This window comes from Strix aluco, chromosome 5, assembly GCF_031877795.1.
Source record: "Strix aluco isolate bStrAlu1 chromosome 5, bStrAlu1.hap1, whole genome shotgun sequence".
Taxonomy (NCBI): Eukaryota; Metazoa; Chordata; class Aves; order Strigiformes; family Strigidae; genus Strix; species Strix aluco.
The window spans coordinates 71,481,459-71,499,747 of NC_133935.1; the positions used below are offsets into that span (position 1 = coordinate 71,481,459).

Below are 18,289 nucleotides of genomic sequence, written 5' to 3' on the forward strand. Positions count from 1 at the left end.
CAATCACCTTGTATGAGAAACCTAAGTTTTCAATTCCTCTGTCTCCTAATTTAGACAGAAATTTTAATATGAAACTACTGCATTCCATCAGGGGCCAGTATCTACCCCTCTGAAATTTTCTTTAATTGAGGTTGTGCCTCTCCTGGCTTGGTTTGACAACAAAGTTTTATCTTGCTGAAAATGTTACAGTATTCTGCTTCTATTGCTGAGTGGGGTACTAATGAGACATTACCAAATTACACTTTCATCATACTTACACTGCTGAAAAGGTTAAAAGAATGCTCTCAGCATTTAACATTTTCAATTTCTAAATTCAGTCAATCTATTCTAAATGTGTGAACCTATGTTCTGAAATTAGGTACCTCAATCCATACTAAACCATCAAAACATCTATGACTTCAGTCCTTATAAAAAGATCCACAAACCTACTTTTTGGTTCAGATTTGAATGAAAAATATTTTACTAGGCAAGTAAATTATCACTTCCATACATGTCATTTGTAACTTCAAAAGTTCTTTAAAAACACTTTTCCAAATGGTTTCTGTATGTGTTCAGCAGAACAGAAAGACTCCCATCACTAGAATCAATGCATCATACACTTGTTATGCAAAATTAAGGATTAAGGGCACTCTTAGTTGTCATAAAGCTAAAATAAACATGGCTTTCCTCCCACCAAAATATTTGACAAAACTGCAACTGTGTGTAAACATTATCAGGACATACCATCAGATGATCTAATCAGCACAGATTTATTATTAGTGGCATTTTAAATAATAATTTATTATTAATCTGTAATAATCCTGTAAAACCTCTTTCTTAATTCTAGAAAGAGCTAAAATAAAATGTGGCATGAATCAGGACCCAAGTGACTCAAAAATGCAATACAAGGTTTCAGTTACATTGAGAAAAATACAAAAATCAGTTAAAATAAAGCAATAAATGAAGCAATTTAAGATACAAATGAATATTCACTTAAAATCAGAGCAAGAAATCAGATCTAGAGTAAAAATATAAGAGAAATAAAGAATATTACTGGAGTAAATATTAAATACGCTAATAGCTTAAACATTTTTGCTAGGAAACCTGCAATTCTGCATTTACTTCTATCTAAATTACTTAAGCACAATTCACAGATTGAGTTTTGAAACCTTCTATAATTTTATTACAGATCTCAGGATTTTTTTAGGTACTTCATAAATTTAATGTCTCCGTCTCCAGTTCAAGTAAAACGTACATTCTTACTCATTCTGACTTGAATGCATCACTCAGTGTAACTTGAATATATTACAAAGACTCAAATCAAAAAGTTATTTAAAGACAAATCTCAGAAAGTTTTTATATGCCACCAGGAGAAATAACTGCTCTTAGCACTTAGCCAGGACCACTACTATATTAAAGAAAATACCTTCATTTTGACATTTTTCTTACTATATTGATATTAGCTTTTAAATGAGTTTTCAGAATACAGTTTTCTGAGTTTCATACATTTTCAGTGGCAAAATATCTTTTACAGTTGTTAGTTTTTTGAGTTTTGCCTTTCTTCACTGGACACTGACTGGAACGGCTATGCTCTCCAATACGAAAATACTGACAAACTGGCAAATAGGTTAACAATCACCAGCGTCACCAAATATAAGTTAGTGGTAAAGACAAACTTATTTACCATATTAATTAAATGGTCTATTTAACATGGAATATCAATTCTCTAATCACATCTCATTTGAACTTCTTCATTCAATTAACAACCCTAAAGTCTACTAAAGACCCTACTGTTCTAGGATCATTAAGAACATTTTCATTATCTGTCAAATGAGGGAGTAAAAGGCAGAAACTGCAAGTACTCTCAGGAGTAGGCCTCTACCCTAATTAAGAGATGATTAGGGAGAAGGCAGCAGTAGTTCTCATTAGTTACTTAGCAATGAAATATCCCTCTATGAAACGAGAAATGAGCAAAGCAACAGAGGTGTTGCCATGCAAATGAGTAAATGGATACTCTATCATCCACTCAAGGATAGTCTGTCCTTCATTAAATCTAATCAATCTGGATTAAGACACCAATGGATATCTTGCATAGAGAAAGTAGGAAGAATCCACTATATACAGCCTCACTGAAGTAGCCAGACAATACATTGCTGAAGTTTACATATATACACGTGTATTTTCATTGCATATGTGTACAACAAATAGAACTACAAGGAAAACAGTTTTAATTCAAGCCAGATTTACATTGTCACTTTTACTGTTTAACCTTATCTTTTATATCCATAGTTATAGCCAAATTAGTAATGAATTATCAGTAATGGTTAGCCATACTCTTGTCTATAAAGACTTAAATACTAATCTATAAATTTAAGATCAGAATAATGTTCTAGTAACAGATGAGCATTTAATCAATATCAGAGTTTGCCAAATAAAAAAGTTTTCAAAAAGTATACTCACATATAAGGCCACAAACCCAACAGTAATACAGCTGTTTACACTACTATCGCTACTAGTGTTGTAAATCACAGCAGAGTAGAGTTCTTAACTAGAGAAATTTGATTGGTGCTGCCTTAACTTTCAGACCCTAATTCCAGGTTGCCATTCCTTCAGTCCTAGATCCAGTTTAGTAGGTTCCCTCTATGTTAATCTCCCTGCCATTCATTTAAAAGCTTTCCTTGTTTCATGGGGGTTTTTCCTTGTTTTAGTGTGGGGGTTTTTCCATTGTTGTCTGGGTTTGTTTGTTGTTTTGGGTCTTTTTTTTTTTAAACACCTGCTCATTTTCTATGTACAATTTAGAAGTTCTCACAAAAAAATCTGAATTAGAAGAGAGAGAGAAACAGAGAATAAAACCACCTATGAAGAAAGAAGCATCAGGAGTGCTGAACACTTCTTAACTAGAAATCAAGATCAAAGCAACCCCTAGATTGTGTTTCTTTCCTCTGCTTCCAGATAACGCTGTCTGCAACTTCTACAGAGGTTTGGTTGATTTTTTTTTTTTTTTTTTTTTTGGGGGGGGGGGGGGGGGGGGAGGCAGTAGTGAAATAAAAAACTGAGAGAATCCTGAACTCCACTGACTACTTAAATAAAGTCTCATTGGTTCTCAGTATATATTTAAAGGTAACTATACAGATTTAGAATTTTATCATGAATTCTTGTAATTAATGTATCAAATTATGCTTTGATTAGCTCATCCAAGTCATTATTCAGATTAAAATGAAGATGCTGTTCCAAAACTAGTACCAATTCATAATTCCGTATTAAAATAAATCTTACCTATATATTCACAAACGAAGACTACAAAAAAAGGAGTAACGAGATCATTTATGCCCTGAACATATCCACTGGCTGGATGACGAATTGCCCAGATAAACAAAATTCTTTCAAAGATCTGAAAAAGAGTTAAAGAACCTATGAGATAATTTATCAAGTGATGAGCACATTTTAAACAAGGCACTTAAATTATACAAGGACAAATTTAATATCATACAGTTACTAGTGTAAAACCATGCATACAAAAGCATAAGTGGACACTGGTATTCATAATTAACTTCCAGTGCTAAGTAAGCTTCTCAGTTCTTCAAAAGGAAGCATTCTGAGGGTATTAGCACATGTTAAAACCAACCTAGTATATAGTTCAGATACAGTAGTTACAACAAAGTAGCATTTATTCACTGGAGTTATTCCAATAAAATTCCTCTTTCCTCAAGAGACAGAAGAAATATTAAATCATCATGATTCTTCACCTCTTTGAAATCAGTATTTTATCAATATTCTATTTATTCCTAAATAACAGAAAAAAGTACTTCATATAGCTTAGATTTCTTAATAACATGCCCATAAAAAGAGATTCTGTGATAGTTAAGCTTGCCTAATACTGCAGCATAGGGTTTTAGACATCAGAAGCATGTCTATTGGTTAATAAAAGATCTGAAAAAAAAAAAAAAAATCAGGAAATGTAAGCACAAGGCAACTGCCTGCCATATCACATAACTTCACACTCTCAGCTCTGTAAACTGTACCTTACTTAGGAACTGCAAAAGCTCCTAAGGCCACAACATATCTGGTCATAGGAAGGACAGCATGAGAAGAGTATGGAGCAGGGAAATCTCAGAACTTATCTCTGACACAATTTAGGTCTGTGACAAGCTGTACTTCCTCTCAATTACTTGCTTCTTTATGTGCTACATGTCTTTAAAATGCTGCAAATAAGTAGCAGAGTGAAAGTGGCTACATACTTTGCCCTAATTACAGGTACTCAAGCAGGTATAATCTTCTGAAGCAAAAGAACATTTCCTCTTTCCCTGAAAGGTCTGCCCAAGATGCCAGAATGTAGAGTCAGGTAAGTGGAGCAGAGAAAGGAGACCTCAAACCAAAGGACTATGTCGCTCTTAAAATAAGGCCTCAAAACTAATAAAAAAAAATGAGAGACTTTGAAAGGACACCAAAGGAAATTGCATAGCTTGCTGCAACCTCAGAGGTTAATGAATGCTCCAGCTTCAAAAAAGTGTGTAAAAAAACCTGCCCTGAAAGGAGGTAATAGGGAGAGAAAATTTAGTTTATGAAGGTTGTATTATTTCTATTCAATCTCACTTCAAGTTCTTCTTAGATTAAGAAGTTGACTATTCTAATTCCGTTTTAACTGAAGCTGAAATACATTTGTACCTTTTGCTTTGAAAACAAGTCCCAAATATCAACATCTACATTTCTCCCACAGGCTTTCATTTGAGAAACAACTTTCCTTAATCTTCAGGTTTTGCATTTCCCTGGCATTCTGAACATCCACAGAACAAGGGAAACTGCCAACAATAAGTATGAAAAGCTTTGGTAGGCACTGCGACACAAGCATCTCATGTCTGATCCGTAACAGCTGCAATTAAAATTGAGTTTTTGCTCAGGGTGATTTCAGTTTTGGGCAAAGATTAGACAGAAATGGAGATATTCATAACAAATTCTACATAAAATCCTGTAGTTATAAATTCTTCTTGGTGCTAGTCCTGTCACCTCATGTTTTTTAATATCCTGTGCATATTAAACTGAAAAAATACCAACCTCTGCCCATCAAGCAACAGCCAGTGGGGTTTCACTGCTTATCAACAACTGTATACAGACCTTAAGTTCTGCCATTTACAGCTTGGTTTTACATTTATCTTTATAAAACTACAGTTGTTTATGTCATATTTTTACTATTATTGACAAACTGCAAATTTATGTAAGTTAATTAGCTCACAGCCATCCTTCCTGCTTCTGTCAGCCATTTCTAGTTTCAGTAACGTAAGTTTTTCAGTATTATCAGCGTTATCATTCTGTGTTTCACTTCAAATAAAGGGCATGTTTAACAAACCGCAAATACAAATAACTTTCTTGAAAACACGTATCAGATAGAGGTGACTAGAAAAACCTATTTAAGTAGCAATTGCAGAACGTAGAACGGTGTTATACACTAGGCTAAACAAAAAACTCCTGGTGTGATGGGATTACAGAATATGCACTATGAGAAACAAAAACAAAACCAAAAATCAGTAGTTCAGTAACTAACAGCTATCAAAATACCCGTTGTACAAACTATAAAAATAGTGCTTTTCATGAAGGTATGTCTCAAGTCAAACAACCACAAATTTGTACCACCAACCTTTCCTTTCCTCAGAACCTGATAATATACATAGTTTGCACTGCAAATTGAGATGCCTATGGATTTCAAAGCATTTTAAAAATCCAGATATGAAAACTAAGGGGGGGGGGGGGGGCGGATATGGGTTTTTTTGTTTGGGTTTGGGTTTTTTTTTTAATAATATTGAGCAGGAAGGATCACTCGGTGATTGACATATCAGCTTTAATATCCCTAAATGCATCTAATCAGAAATTCAACAAATACACACTGAAATAGTGTTTTCAATTTCCTACCCATTTTCATAAACTTTCATTTACTGTTCTGAATTGAAAAAAAGTAAGCACTGAAAACCTGAAAGGTAGACTGATTTAAGTTTCTATACAACACTCATCACTGTGTTCAAATAGGACTCATTAAAAAGGCCACTTTCACAAAAGGTTTCCTTCTTGATTTCTAAACCAGCAACAGAAACTGGAATTACTTCTCTACTATGAACCACTACATCTCATGAGATGTCATTACCAATCAATTATTCTTTTGAATTTAACTTTTATTCATGATAACAGTAAGAACTATATTCATATACACAAAAAGAAGAATCCATTAGCTTAAATGAAAATTTTGAATTTCTTATGGGTTTTGCCACCTCAGAGGAACTCCAAAACCCCCAAAGCTCTAATCACAAAAGCTTTCAAGAATTTGCTTTTTGTTTTCTAAGCCGGGGGGGGGGGGGGGGGGGGGGAAGGCAAGCAGGGCAGTGTAGGGACAAATTTCTAAACTATTTTTAAATTGTGTTGTTTCATTGAAATGACTTCTCCCATACTGTGCAAGCATAGAGGGGAAATACACAGACACGTACTGTCCATTTCAACAAAACTCAGTAAAAGAGAAAACAGAGATTAATAATAAATTACAGACTACTCCACATCAACTAATCAACTTTATTAAACCTAAACTTACAGTCACTAGCCTTTAAAATAAACTTGACTGAACTATATGGGGCAAGACCTCCAACTTCTCTCTCCTCCTCTTTGAGAGCCACTATTTATTTATTCTCAGTCTTTTAAGTTCTCACTTCAACATTACCTTCCCCCCCACCCACGATCCACATAACTCCCATAAAAAATAAACACTTTTAAAAAAGGCACATATAATAATGAGTTATTTCCACACATCAGACTCAAACCACATTTTTCTAAACTGAAACATTACATAAACCGAATTCCAAGTTCAGATAACAAATTAAAACAGCTTTATGAACTGTAATGAAAAGCTCTTGGGGAACAGAGACTCAGATAACACCAAAAAGAACAAAAATCTTGGAATAGTAACGTTTGGAAATTGAAGTCAGAAGACATTGTGAGCTTTTCACTTGCATTTTTCTCCAGCTTTGTCATCTACAGTGTCTTCACCTCATTTTAAGTGACATTAGTCCCAGTGATGGTATCATTATTCTAAATCTCTGCATCATGAAAAAATTAATATGTACAAAAAACATCATATGCACAATATCAGTCTTGCACACAATGCCACCCTTTAAAACCTGTCTTTGACCCATACTCTAATTCCCTTCTCTTCTTTATAGCTCTTGCCATCTCGCCTTCAAAAAGGGGAAGTGACCATTGCTCACCTGAGACCAGCAACATCTTCCCACTCCCTAGAAGGGAGTCAGCTCTGGGAACAATGCAAGGCTCCTGTCTGCATTGAGCTCTTGGGAGTAGGAAGGGATCACCTGTGAGGATAAGGGACTAGGCTGTGCTAAGGTAGGGCTCCAAAAAAACAGAAAGGGAAAGGAAGAAACAATGGAGAAGTTGGATGTTATGACCCTTCCAGCATCATTTGCCCTAGTCTTTTTAAGATGACATCAAGCAACTTGGGCTTTGTTCTCTTAGATCAGACAGAGAGCAAAGGCAAAAACATATACAATCTCACCCTTCCAGTAGTCCACACATCTACTCAGGAGATCAGTGGAACTCTAAAAACATCTAACACATGAAGATCCTGCGAGTCTGTAAAGTTCAGGATACTGATGGATCAGTAAAAATTAAATCAGATCTCTATCACTTCTCTGTAACTCAGATATTTCCTAAATTTCCCCTTATCCCACTGACTTCTGCTACCCACGCTTTTCACATTCTTATTCTTCTGTACCTGAAGACCACTCACTCTCAACTAATCAAATATTATTGAACTACACCTTTGTTTAACTACACCTTTGTGTTAATCAGCTGTCACATCCCACTCCTCCAAGCTTTCTATCATTTTTCCATCCATTTCTTTACTACTCACTAGGGAAGAAAAAAGGTGTTGGAGTAGAAAAAGTGGATGCCATAGGGTATGGACAGGGGTTGGGGGGTGGTGGTGGGGTGTTGTTTGTTGTGTTTGGTTTTTTTTAAGAAAGAAAGCAGTGGTGCTCTAGTTGTACAATGCCTCGATCACATTGTCAAGAAGTATGTCCATCTACTTTGTGTGGTTTAATTATACTTCTTACATGTCTCAATTTACTAAACATTCAAACTAAAGAAATGTAAGTATGATCAGCAAGCAGGGATATTGGGCTGTATTCAAGAGACTAAATTAATTTAAGGAGCTGTATACGTGAAATTGAATTACCTTCCAACAATACTAATTCTATGTCACTTGAAGAGCAATCAGTTTTTAAAAAGTGTGGATTTAAAATACGTTTATTTTAAGGCAGTGCTTAAGATGCACATAGCCAATAAAGCATTACAAAAACATACCTTTGGACAAGTTTAACAAATAACTAGAAATGTAAACAATGGTAATTTTATGAAAAAATATTTGTAAATGAGATCTCAGTAAATCACACTAAATGAATATGCTACCTGAGCAATGTTATCTGCCAAAAGACATTTAAAAGCTAAAAAGACCTAAATAATTTCACGTGTTTAATGATCCCACAAAATTAACTGAAATTACATTCCAGACTCAAACTTCACCGAATAATCTTTGCTACTGAAGTTCTATTGACATACAGGATTTTATTTAGCAAGAAGTTATCTAGACATGGTGTTTCCTTTTTATTTTAATTACTCCCAAGCAATAATACGTGAAGTATTTTATTCTGGGAGCATCTACTAGTTCTGAAGTTGACTGTCAGCATTTTCATTAAGCCAACCTATTTTCAGACTATTTATAACTTAGCTATTAAAAAAGAAAGATCTCCTTTCAACTGTGACTGCTTATAAAAAGTACTGCACTAATATCTTTTTCACATTAATATACTCTCCAAATTACCAAATAAACTCTTTAGCTTTAAGTTAATCATTCAACCAAAAAGGGATTGTTAACTATCCTGTAACTCTGATTCCTTTCAATGTCTTATTATAGGATGCTCTCGCCAACACACTAAATATTTAACAAAAATACACATTTCAAATGCTGGAAAACCTTGACCATATATCTTCTTGAATTATCAATACAAGTTTACTCTAGTATTTCTAACTGCATTATGGAAAAGGCAAATATCCATGATAAATAAAAAGTTGTGTTCTTACAAACTATTATCAAGTTTGCATCTAGTCTAAAGAAATGTATTAACCATCTCAAGAGCAGTCATATAAATATATCTTGTCTCATGCATAATCAAATAAACAAAAAACTAGTCCAAGATCCTACAGGTTGCTATTTCTATCTTATCACTTTACTAAATAACACTTTACTTCAAACTACTCCCCAATGAGAATATTTTGTTTCTCTTAACATCATTTTTATTAAGCTATTTGACTTCTCATCTAAATAATTTGGTTAAAAGCCATTAAATATATTCTACAAGAGATACTTACCTGGAATTTCTATTTTAAAGTTGGTTTTACAATTGTTCAGCTAATTTAAAAATTACTACACTATCAATCATTCTTGAAGAAGTGTTTTGTACTTTGCAATCTTCCTTTAAAAACAAGATTATACATAGATTCTTACACCAGACAACTTAAACAGTTTCTAATTTCTCCTTCATTAAAACACAGGGTGAAAAAAACATCATCAATTTTGGGGTTTTTCGACCCAAACTAAGAACTACAAAAACACAATCATTGTATATCTGGACCACAGTCATATTCACTTGAGACACGGATCTTTACTGAAACCTTAAGAAAAGCTTGCGTCCTTGTAATGCATGAAATAATATTCACCTCCAATTTCATTTATTGACTCATTTCTAGCTACAATACTGACACTGATCTTACTCATTTCTTTAATAGTGTATTTCTTCTGGTATTGTTTCCCTGCTTTAGTCTCTGATTCATCCCTAGAAAGCCCAGGTAAAACATCACTGTGTAGAAAGCAGATGGAAAGCAGCATTTTTATACCATTCTATTTCAAAAAATTGTAATAGGCTATTTCTTCAAACTGATTTCTACAACATATGTGGAGAAGCACTTCCATTAAACAAATAACTACAAGAGCAGAAAAACAAATGAAAGCTAGTTCTGCATTTCACTTCTCGTACCATCAAATGAACTATCAGAAGATGTTCTCTGTGGATACTAACAGAACCTTTGAAGATCTAACTAGAACCTTTAGAAATGAGAAGAAATTAAAGGATTAAAATAAATAATTGAAAGAGGATAATTCACACCATCTATACTATTTATGACCTATATACTTTACAAAGAAAAGTCCCCATGGCATTCAATTACCTAACAATATAGACCAATTAGATTAACATATTTATCATTAATTGGTGTATATTTACTACAGTAGTAAAATAATTTCAATAGTGTACTCAACATATAAGACTTACAAAGAAACAAAACCAAATAAGGAACACAAACAATTCATGCTACGAATCCACAAAAAGAGTATTTTCCAAGTGTAAGACCATGATAAAAACTTCCAGACCTTGAATGCTTTTGACAAATACATAGAACCATGGGAACTATGCTCTGGACTACTTCAAACACACGTTATTAACAAAATATATAAAAAGCAAAAAAGGAAAAAAAATCCTCAGAGCCACAAGACTGAAGAAAAGCCTGACAGATTCAATGCAGGAGATTAACAATTAATTTCCTTTTACTACTCATGTTTACACTGTTGCTCTTAGCCTATACTTATAAATTCTAACTTACTGGACTTTAATAGCTAGTTCTGAAGTCAAACCAGCAAGTGTTGTCAAATTAATTATTAACCAATGCTGTGATATCAGAGTCATTAATAAAATGATTTCTCCAAAAGAAATAATTTTTTAGCTATCATTCTTACCTCTGTTACTTTGGGCTGAAGTCTTAAAACTTCAGGACTCATGCGTGGGATATCTATATGGATCTAATTAGAAAGAAAGAAGAATACTGTAAAAGGAACCAACAGCACACTTTTTAAACAACACAATAGTTAAAACAATCCTATGGTTTTACAATATTAGTTATAATCCCATTGTATCACTATTTTTGGAATAACATGGATTTACCATATCTCAAAACATACAGCTAAATCTTTAAGTCATTGTTAATCTATCAGCGAGGCAAAATTAGAAACCATATACTTTGTTCACATATTTTAGGATACTTATATTTTCACTGTTTGCAAATTATACTAATATTGGCAATACCCACTACCTCAGGGTAATTGTGAGTACATACTACTACTTCTGTAAAGTCATGTTCAATTGACACTGTCACATATACCTCTTGCTACTAAGGATCTTCTTGCTACTGAATTCTTGAAGCTGAAAGAAAGATGTCAGCTTTTTCTGTCCTAAGGAAGGCTAAAGTAGTATTGCTTAGTCTATACTTTGTGATACAAACTATTCGTTTTAATACAAAACTTGAAGAAAAATTATCTGCTTATCTGAGTGGGTAAGAAAGTTTGCCATGCCTATGTTTACTGCACATACAGAGTTTCAAGTTCTTAGGCAGAAGTATGAAGCCCGTAAGAAACAGTCACTGTTATACTTTTCCTGTCCATCCTCACTCATCTGAAGGAGGGTCTGAGCAGGAGATGAAAGATTTGAAAACCATACTATTCTTAAATGGAAAACCATGGCAGCACCTAATGCCAGCATCACATGGCATGACTAAAGTTGACATTAAAAGACTCACTATTTCAAATTTCAGGTGAAAATATTCTGTATTTTTGCTTCTGAAATGTAGGAAAACAATTTATTAGTGACCTGTTTATCACGTAAAATTAAAGAAATAGAGAAAAACAGTAGCAAACTTCAAAAATAATCTAAGTTCTTCAGCAGTTATCCTGTACATAAAAGTCACTTCAATAAGTGTTCTACCTGTCTATAGGTATCTTGGTGATTTTCATCATTTCTGGAATCATAGTATTGTTCAACGAATGCAAAATACTCTTTGCGCTTTCTTTGTAAAGTGCTTTCTCTTCGGTCCACATTTGCAGGAAGATAGCCCTGAAAAAACAGTGAAATGAAAAGGGTATTACCCTTTGCCTTACAAAAAGCACCACTGGCATTTGATTACATGTGACAGAAAAGCTAATAAACTGATGTAGTGCCATGCAGTCCTACAGGGATCTGAATAACCCTTTATCAGATCAGTTTTCTAATCATTCCAACTGATACAAAAGACACAGACATCTTATTAAAAGCAGCCTTTTTTTACGAAAAAGTTTCATGTTTTTCCAGCTTTAAAAAACAATTTCTCATCAAGAATTCTAAGATGATGTTTGCCTTCCAAACAGAAAAGCTCAAATAAATAAGTTCTGATGAATGTAATGTTATATGAGTTCATCAATTTCTGCATTCCTATGTGGCCATTATTGAAGAAATTTTATTAATTTTTTTAACAAAATGCATATTATCTATGTTTGCCTTCACATAGGAATAATATACATTAGCACACATGTTTTAATTATGGCTAAATTTGTAATACAATAGACTATTAATTCAAAAGCTTTAAAAACATTCTAACTACTTTATTTCACTGTTTCACATGAGAAAAAAATAATTTGAAGCTTGTATTTCATCTCAACAGGTTATTAAAAGTTTCATCACAGAAAAAGACTCAGCAGCAGTGACTGAGCTCTTAGATGTAAGAACACTAGCTGTACATTTGCTTAGTTGTTTCCCAAAAGCCATTTATAAATATTATCTTATTTTGCATGAGGTATGGACACACTAGGAAAGTCATGTGTCAGATATGTAGAATTATATGTTGTTGCATTAAATACATAATATATCTGAATAGTTCTTCATTGAACTCATTCACATATACCAGAAAATCCTAATCTCCCCCCCGCCCCGTTCCCAATCCATTCTCATTTTCTTTTGACCAGTTTGATCCCCATTTCTAGCATGTCAGCTTACTTCCCGTTTAAAAAAACAAGCTAAGGTTACTATTTCAGCATTTCACAAAAGGAAATATCATGACTGTTATTAAATGTTCAGTTTATATATAAAGTACACTTATTAGAAACACCATTATTCATGTAACTGGCTACCAAAAAGTTTCCTGAATACTCAGAAATAGTTAACGCTTTCTTGTAAGCGACTATTTCAAACGATCAACACCAATATATCATAACACTGCAAAAAAGAAAGCTAGTTCATATTTTACTTACATGGCAGTCCTGAAAAAATACTTTATGTAAGAATCATTCTAAAGATAGATGGCTTGAAAGAGATCTGGACCTCCAAGGCCATATAAGAAAAACCTAATAATCATATTATTCATTTGTCGGGTCAAATTAAAATATTTCTTGCCAATATTACAAAAGCTCTCCTTCCACAATAACAGCTTTCACCATACTAATGGTAATTAGTAAAACAGAGAAATCAAGTCTATGTTAAATTTAAGTTTCCTTAACAAAAATAATCCTCATAACATCAAAAAAATCCTATACTAGAAGTGCAGCATATATTTGCACTTATACAATGAGCTCTAGGCACTTCAGTTAACTTGCTGTGCATTTAACTACAAAGGCAACTTTCTTATTAACACTACAAGCAAAAATGGAAGGGTAAACCTAACATGCTAAAATTGTTAATTATACAATAACATTAAATACTCTAATAAGTAGTATATAGGTTCTATCACTCTCCTGCAACAATCCAACATCATATCCTATATCTATAACTTCTGTTCTGCTCAACATTTAGGGAGAAATAAAAAATACACACCATACTAAGATAATCAATAGATTTTTGAAAAGATCTCTATATTAAAACCTTTTAAAATGTTATTCCCATATATTTTAATTTCTTAGTTTAAGATGACAACAGAATAAGTATAAACCATATTACATTCCAAACACCTTAGGAGGTACTTGCTTTGACAAAACCGTATCTTTTAAGAGGTACTGATGTGTGTCTTGTTCCAGATACTTTAAATCGCACCAGCTTAACTTTTGCCTCAAGAAATTTAATATCCTGTCCCAGTGTTTTATATTTGGTTAAATATTAAATTCTGTGTCCAGTTTACTCTCAACAGTTGATTGTTTTTCCTGCAGGATATCTTGGTTCCATTAGAAAAGAATTAATTTGCAAGATCAAATGCGATTGTTCGAAGGATACCAATATTTTCTCAAGTCTTTTTGCCATTATTCAGTTCCAAAGACTGAAGTAATCTTTCAATTGGACATGTCTTGTTTCCTGTTCACTTTACAAATTAGGTTTTATTTTTAAAAGTTGGAAACTCTTGAAACACATCATCAGGGAATAAACTGGTGGAGAGTTTAATCCATTCAGTCATTAATTGCTTCCAAAGGCTTTTGCAACCATATCCTTAGTTTTGTTATTCAAAAGAGAAGTGAGCCTGAATAGTTCTGCTTGCTGTTTAGGTACGGTATACCTAACATTTTTGCTATATTTTAAAAATAATGTAATTTTTTATATATACTGTTAGCAGCAGACATGCATAACACCAACAGCCCCTGAGTGTTACTTTGATTTTCATATGCTTTCCCTTTGAAAAATTTTATTCATAGAACACACTTTAACATTATTAACCTTCTGACTATGTAATAAATATCTCAACTCTTCAATTTTTTCAATAATTTTTAAAAATCCAACTTCAATGCTGATTTTACAATCACCTTTTGCCTCAGATACTACCAATTGTACTTAGTTCCCCAAAGAAGCTATAGTTTGGCCTTTTTAAGTAAGACTCCTGAATAATTCCAAAACACACACAGTCAACCTTCATTTGGCTCTAAATATGCTATGGTTTCTTTGGTTTTCTGGTCTTTTTGTTTTGTAACTAATCTTTACCCAAAACAGTTTTGCTTTTGTACACTTATTTCCCCAATAGCTCCCAGTGCACCTTACAGCATAAAAGATTATCACATTACCCCCTCTTATCTGGAACATACATTAGCAGTAGGTAAAATGTTTAAACAACTACTGTGACTTAATAATCAATTGCCATCAGAAAAAAGCATAATGGAGTTTATGATCACAAATACTCAAAGCACTTTTTCTTCCCCACTTCAGAAACAAGATGAAACAAGCTGCTGCATTACAGTAATGATCACTTAATGACTCATGTTTGGGTTTCCAACATGTATTAATTGAGGACCAATTAGTAGATAAGAAATCATGGTAAGAATTACATAAGAACAGCTGAGAACATTACAAATATTGCTATTTGGTGACAGAAGAAAAAACCCCACACTTTCGAGGTCTTTTACTCAAAAAAAAAAAAATCCACTTAGTTCTTAAAACAAGAACAAAATAATCTGAAGACAGTTTCTTTGCAGAGCTATGACAAGACAGACAAAGACAAGAATTGAACTGGAATGGATCCTGAACTGGAGCTGTTAAAACAACAGAACAAGGGAACTCTACCCTCAGGAATTTCTCTGGACTGGGAATCTCAGGAATACTAAACTAAAATCAACTTACAGAATATAATCATAGAATGGTTTGAGTTGGAAGGGACTTTAAAGATTATCTAGTTCACACCCCCCTGCCATGGGCAGGGACACCTTCCACTAGAGCAGGTTGCTCCAAGTCCCATCCAGCCTGGCCTTGAACACTTCCAGGGAGGGGGCAGCCACATCATCTCTGGGCAACCTGTTCCAGTGTCTCACTACCCTTACAGTGAAGAATTTCCTCATTGCTTCTAATCTCATCTACCCTCTTCCATTTTAAAACCATTACCCCTCATCCTGTTACTACACTCCCTGATAAAGAGTCCCTCCCCATCTTTCCTGTACCCCCCTTTAAGTACTGGAAGGTCACTATAAGGTCTCTCTGGAGCCTTCTCTTCTCTAGGGTGAACAACCCCAACTATCTCAGCCTGTCCTCATGGGGAGGAGCTTCACTCCCCTGATCATCTTTGCGGACCTCCTGTAGACCCACTTGAGCGGGTCCATGTGAGACTAGAGGGCAAGAATCACCTCCCTTGACCTGCTGGTCACAATTCTCTTGATGAAGCCAAGGATACCGTTGGCTTTCCGGGCTGCAAGTGCACATTGCCAGCTCATGCTCAGCTTCTCATCAACCAAGCCCTTCTTCTCAGGGCTGTTCTCAATTCACTCATCTCCCAGCCTGTATTTGTACTTGGAATTGCCCTGACCCATGTGCAGGACCTTGCCCTTGGCCTTGTTGAACTTCATGAGGTTTGCACAGGCCCACCTCTCCAGCCTGTCCAGGTCCCTCTGGATGGCACATCCCTTCCCTCCAGCGTGTCAACCACACCACACAGCTTGGTGTCATCAGCAAAGTTGCTGAGGGTGCACTCAATCCCTGGCACCAACAAAGATGTTAAACAGCACTCGTCCCAGTACTGACCCCTGAGGAATGCCACTCATTGAATGAAGGTGAAGCTCACGGAAAGTCCATGCTCTTACTTGAAAGTAAGAAAGTGACTGCAGTTAACTTTTCCATAATTCCAATTCTCTAAACCTCAGTGTCAATCCTCTGATTCAGAACTTAACCTATACTTATGCTTTAGCTTATCGTGTTTCAAAGTCAATTTTGAGTTAGCCATAGTTTTTTTACTTTGAGCATTTTAAAACAGGCATCCTGAACTTCAAGAGGAAAAAAAAAAAAAGAAATGCTCTTTTTGTTACCAAAATCTCAGACAACAACTTTGGAAACAGAACTAAAATAAATTGTACACTGCATGTTTAATTTCAATTACAGCAGGATATTTGAATATCCACCATTAAGAAGCTGCATCTGCATTTAGCTTTAGAAGGAACTAAGCTGCAAATTTAGTAGAACTCATCAGCAAGAGAGACTCTTTCAGTCACTGGAAATCAGTCTCAATCTGAAGTAAATACTTCGCATCCCCCGCTGAATTATTCTATAAAAAGCAACGCTATTTAAGTCTACTCTCTGAAAAATTCAATAAACTGTTGTGTGTATAACTCAGAATTTTAAACAGTTCTTAAATGCATGAAGATTTGCTGATAAAGTGTCTTTCCATAGCCTCTGGAGAGTAGACAGCTCCTTTTTTTAATACAAACATCTTCACAAGTTCTTCTCCTAACCACAGGCAGACAAACAATAGCTAAAATTCACAACCGTTTGCCATCACAAGTATTATAGCTGAAAAAATTGACATGAAAAATACTCCTATGAGGAATCCATTGTATTTTTGCAGAAGAACATTTTAAATATAGTGCAAACACTGAGATTAAAAAAATCCACTTCTGTAACACCAAACCCAGTGAATCCTAGATTCCTGCAAGCTTGCCTCTGATGCCCAACTGAAACATCTGTGTCCTGTTCCATGGTATTTCAGTCAACCTACTCCCAAGCTACTGCCATTGCAAAACCCTTTGACCACCAGGCAAAGTTCAGAGAGCCCAGCCTGACAAAAACTCACGCTACAAAGAAGTGATTAGCTTTTTAATTAGCTTGTCTCCCTTAACTGACTCACAGGTCTGACATCAGGAGAGCCAATGCCACAAGGTAACTGACCACAGCAGTTCAGATCTGTTCATCTTAAACCACTATAGAAAAATCAGCCAAAAAACCCATACGATCCTATCACAGCTTTTCCTCAGTACAGTGTTAATCCTTTCTTGTAGTAAATGTGAAGTCAGAAAGAAGCCTTTCATAGGACACCGACAGGCTTCGTTTCCTCTACTGTGTGCCTATTTTCAAGAAAACTGTAAGAATGTACTTGTCTTTGACCTCTCCACCACTCCATCAAAATTGGTTGAAAGAGGCTACTGTTATCACATAAGCCTTTCTTTCATAGAAAGCCAGGCTGAAAAATAAAGATATACAGCTGACATGATTTACTACTACTTCTCATTCCCCTCCTTTCAGTTTGACAAATTAATCTTGAAATTGAGCAAAAGAACAGAACTTTCATTACAATTCAGAAACAAGACACAATGTTTTCAAGTATCACTGATGGATTACAACTCAAGTAAAATTATTAGCAATGCTTGAAAAAAAACATTACTACTAAATGCAAAGGAAGAAAAAAAAAAAAGCCACCACAACTTACTGAAAGAAGCTTCCATGCACTTGGACGAACCCGTTTGGGAATGCCAGACCAACTCAATTTCCGTAGTTCTTCTATTAAAAGAGAAGTATTTCATGAGTACTATGGGAACTACTATCAGTTAATATACACAGATATAATCAAATTAATACAAAGTTGTTTATGACAATGATCATGTCTTCTTATAAAGTCCAATGAATTCAAGAATTATGTAGCAAGTCTAACAAATTAATAAAATACTGGATAATTACTATCCATAGAGATATCTATGATAATAGGTACTGAGTGTGATAAGGTAACTTTCTGAAGT

General features: G+C 34.5%; 1 protein-coding gene across 4 annotated transcripts in view; it reads right to left on the reverse strand.

Annotated features, from left to right (window-relative positions):
• Positions 1-18,289, reverse strand: part of TBC1D22A (TBC1 domain family member 22A) — a 200,003-nt gene that overhangs the window by 149,647 nt on the left and 32,067 nt on the right. For all 4 annotated transcript variants that reach the window (XM_074827720.1, XM_074827719.1, XM_074827722.1 and 1 more), the window contains exons 5-8: positions 17,983-18,053; positions 11,838-11,966; positions 10,817-10,879; positions 3,256-3,370 (exon numbers count right to left, since the gene is read on the reverse strand). In XM_074827720.1, the coding sequence (XP_074683821.1) occupies positions 3,256-3,370; positions 10,817-10,879; positions 11,838-11,966; positions 17,983-18,053 (378 nt within the window). The remainder of the gene's footprint in view (positions 1-3,255; positions 3,371-10,816; positions 10,880-11,837; positions 11,967-17,982; positions 18,054-18,289) is intronic.